General features: G+C 47.7%; 1 protein-coding gene across 1 annotated transcript in view; it reads left to right on the top strand.

Moving 5' to 3' along the window:
• The first annotated feature begins 1,800 nt into the window (after window positions 1-1,800).
• abhd17ab (abhydrolase domain containing 17A, depalmitoylase b) overlaps window positions 1,801-2,921 on the top strand; it is a 9,528-nt gene continuing 8,407 nt past the window's right edge. Inside the window, exons 1-2 of the mRNA XM_084458950.1 lie at window positions 1,801-2,415; window positions 2,573-2,921. The exon at window positions 2,573-2,921 is cut by the window's right edge and continues 43 nt beyond it. Of these exons, the coding sequence (XP_084315076.1) occupies window positions 2,579-2,921 (343 nt within the window). The 5' untranslated portion in view covers window positions 1,801-2,415; window positions 2,573-2,578. The remainder of the gene's footprint in view (window positions 2,416-2,572) is intronic.

Raw genomic sequence — 2,921 nt, 5'->3', positions numbered from 1 at the left:
CCCAGTCTGAATACTGCATGGTAGGAAGGAAGGCTCTGTGAGCCTGTTGAATCAGGCCCCGTCTGAATACTGCATGGTAGGAAGGAAGGCACTGAGCCTGTTGAATCAGGCCCAGTCTGAATACTGTATGGTAGGAAGGAAGGCTCTGTGAGCCTGTTGAATCAGGCCCAGTCTGAATACTGCATGGTAGGAAGGAAGGCTCTCTGAGCCTGTTGAATCAGGCCCAGTGTGAGTACTGCATGGTAGGAAGGAAGGCACTGAGCCTGTTGAATCAGGCCCAGTGTGAATACTGCATGCTAGGATGCCTTCCTTTCTTCCTCAGTCACGTCCATCACGTATCTGAGCAGACTGGACTGGGATCAGCTGTTAAAACGAGGGACATGCTATATCTGCAGTGGATTCTGATTGACACACATACAAGCAGCAGATGACGTACTAAAAACTTGTTCATCAATCTAATTGTAGACATGCTAAATTAACATTTGATCGTAAATATGTGTAGCCAGTCTTGAAACAAACAAGCAATACATGCAATACGCAAATTACATAAATAAATATCTAACTATCTAACAATATACAGTACATGAATTCAGACAAGTATCTCATGTTTGGCTCTGATTATTTTATATGTTCTAATCTATGAGAAGAATATTCTATGAAAATAAAAACACAGCTGACAGACAACTTATTTTCAGGAGGCCTCCCTCTTCCTCTCTCGTTCCCTCAGAGCCTCTGTGCAGGAAATCTCTCACCAGAAGAATGTTTGTGCTAGAACAGTCTCCTCCTTCCTACATGCCCCCTGCCTTCTTTTCCTTCATTCCTTCCACTCTCTCTCTTCTTTCATTCCCCTCTCTCTCTCCCTTTTTCTTTCTGTGTGTCACTGTGTACGTGTGTGTGTGTGTGTGCGCCGTGCACGTGTTTGTGTGCAGATGTGTGTGAGAAAGAGGGAGAGAGGGATGGGGTGGTGAGAAGTCTTAAATGTGTGTGTGTGCGCACGCACATATGTGTGTTTTGTGAGAAAGATATTTTTATGTGGCATGTTTTATGTTATTTGTGAAGGTCAGGGTTTTCACAAAATAGATAATCTCTTAGTTTCCATTCCACATAATGCTTTTAATCAGCTGTTCTGAATTGACCAGTCATCTTATTGTAGGTCATATGTCACTGGTCACTCGTCATATCAGGCAGGTTCCTGGGAAATATATGACCAACAATCAACAATATAATAGGGTAGTATTATTTACAACTTGCACGAAATATGATAAGAACAAAAAATGAACTGCTTCTTCAATGGAAATTTTACTCCGTCACTTCCTGTCCTTGTAATTTCCGGACGCGGTAAAACAGGGTAGCGGCTAGTTCCCATAAACGCAGAGATCGGTCACCCTAACCCTCGGTCAAACCCTAACCCCAACCCTAAACCTAATTCTAACCTTAACCTACCCAAACCTAAACCTATTTCATAACTCCTACACTAAAGCCTAACTTAAACCCAATCCTAACCCTCAACACAAAACGTATCCCTAACCCGTCCTCTGCGTAGATGGGAACTAGCCTTTCCGGGGGAATACACAGCTGCATATCTCTAGATCCCCAGTAATGACAGCGGCTACACTTAGCTTCCGTATCCAGATCCACTAGTTCAGACTAATCTGAGCGTAAAAACGGACACTTTGGACGCTTTCTGTGAGCGTTTGCTCTGCCATAGATGAATAACCTGCCTCTCGCATCAGTGTCTGGATCGTAACGTTAGTGGATCAGCTAGCATCAAGGCTAGGCTAGCTAATTCATGCTAGCTGCTCATAGGGACGAGGTGTCGAGTTGGTCACAGCGGTTAACTCGGAAGAGTCGGGTCGATTTTGTTTGTCCAACATTTTTTTTTAGTAAGTTACTGCTGCTACTTTTACTAGTTTGCTCCAGACAAAACGTGTCAAGCCCAGAGCTGTAGTGAGTCTTTTCTTGGAAGGACGTGAATGTTTAGGGACGGTCGAGGAAGGTAAACAGTGACAGACTGCTCACTTAACCACATCACGACAAGGCGAAGTCATTAGACGAGCCAGCTTCACAGGACGGGTTCAACCTCGGAGTCGCTCGGAGTCGCTCGGAGTCACTCGGCTGTCAGGCTGATTCCCACGAAAACACCCGAGTGACAACCCACTGCTGAGAAGATGGATTTGAAGTGGACTCCAACACTCACATTGAATCACTTCGTCGTCCTTTATAAATAGCATTTTGTTCTCAGCCAAGCTTTGTGTTTGACCACCGACGGGGGAAGCTGCCTTTTTCGGATCCTACTTTTGCTTGTGTGATTGTTTCATGTGGCTCATTTTCTTTATTCCCTGTGGCTTTTGAGAGAGCTTCTTTTTGTGTGTACATTTTTATTCTCCCCTTCAAGAATTCTCAACCCGGTATCAGGTAAGCATAACTGTCTTTGTCATGGCTAACTGTCTATCAGCGTCACACTGCATACAGTTGGCTATGACTTGTTTTCAGTCTTGTTTTTGTATTTATCTGTGTCCCACCAGCTGATGACAGTGATGCTCTTGTCTCTTGCCCCCCCTCCCCCCCACAGTGTACCATGAATGGCCTATCTGTCAGTGAGCTCTGCTGCCTCTTCTGTTGCCCCCCCTGTCCGAGCCGCATCGCAGCCAAGCTAGCCTTCTTACCCCCCGAGCCCACGTACGCCCTCCTGCCCGATCCAGAGGCGGGGTCGGCCGCTCCGTGCGGCCCCGGGGCTGGCGGCGGTCTGAGGACCAGGGGTGGAGGAGGAGGGGCCGGTGGGGCGGCCGTCGGGGGGGCAGGGGGCTCCGGTCCCGGGGAGGGACGATGGAAGCTCCACTTGTCGGAGAGAGCGGAGTTCCAGTACTCCCAGCGAGAGCTGGACGCCACGGAGGTCTTCGTGACCCGCTCCAGCCGGGGGA

Source organism: Borostomias antarcticus (genome assembly GCF_949987555.1).
Source record: "Borostomias antarcticus genome assembly, chromosome: 26".
NCBI lineage: Eukaryota > Metazoa > Chordata > Actinopteri > Stomiiformes > Stomiidae > Borostomias > Borostomias antarcticus.
The sequence above is the reverse complement of the archived record's forward strand: the minus strand, read 5'-3'. Positions and strand labels throughout refer to the sequence as shown.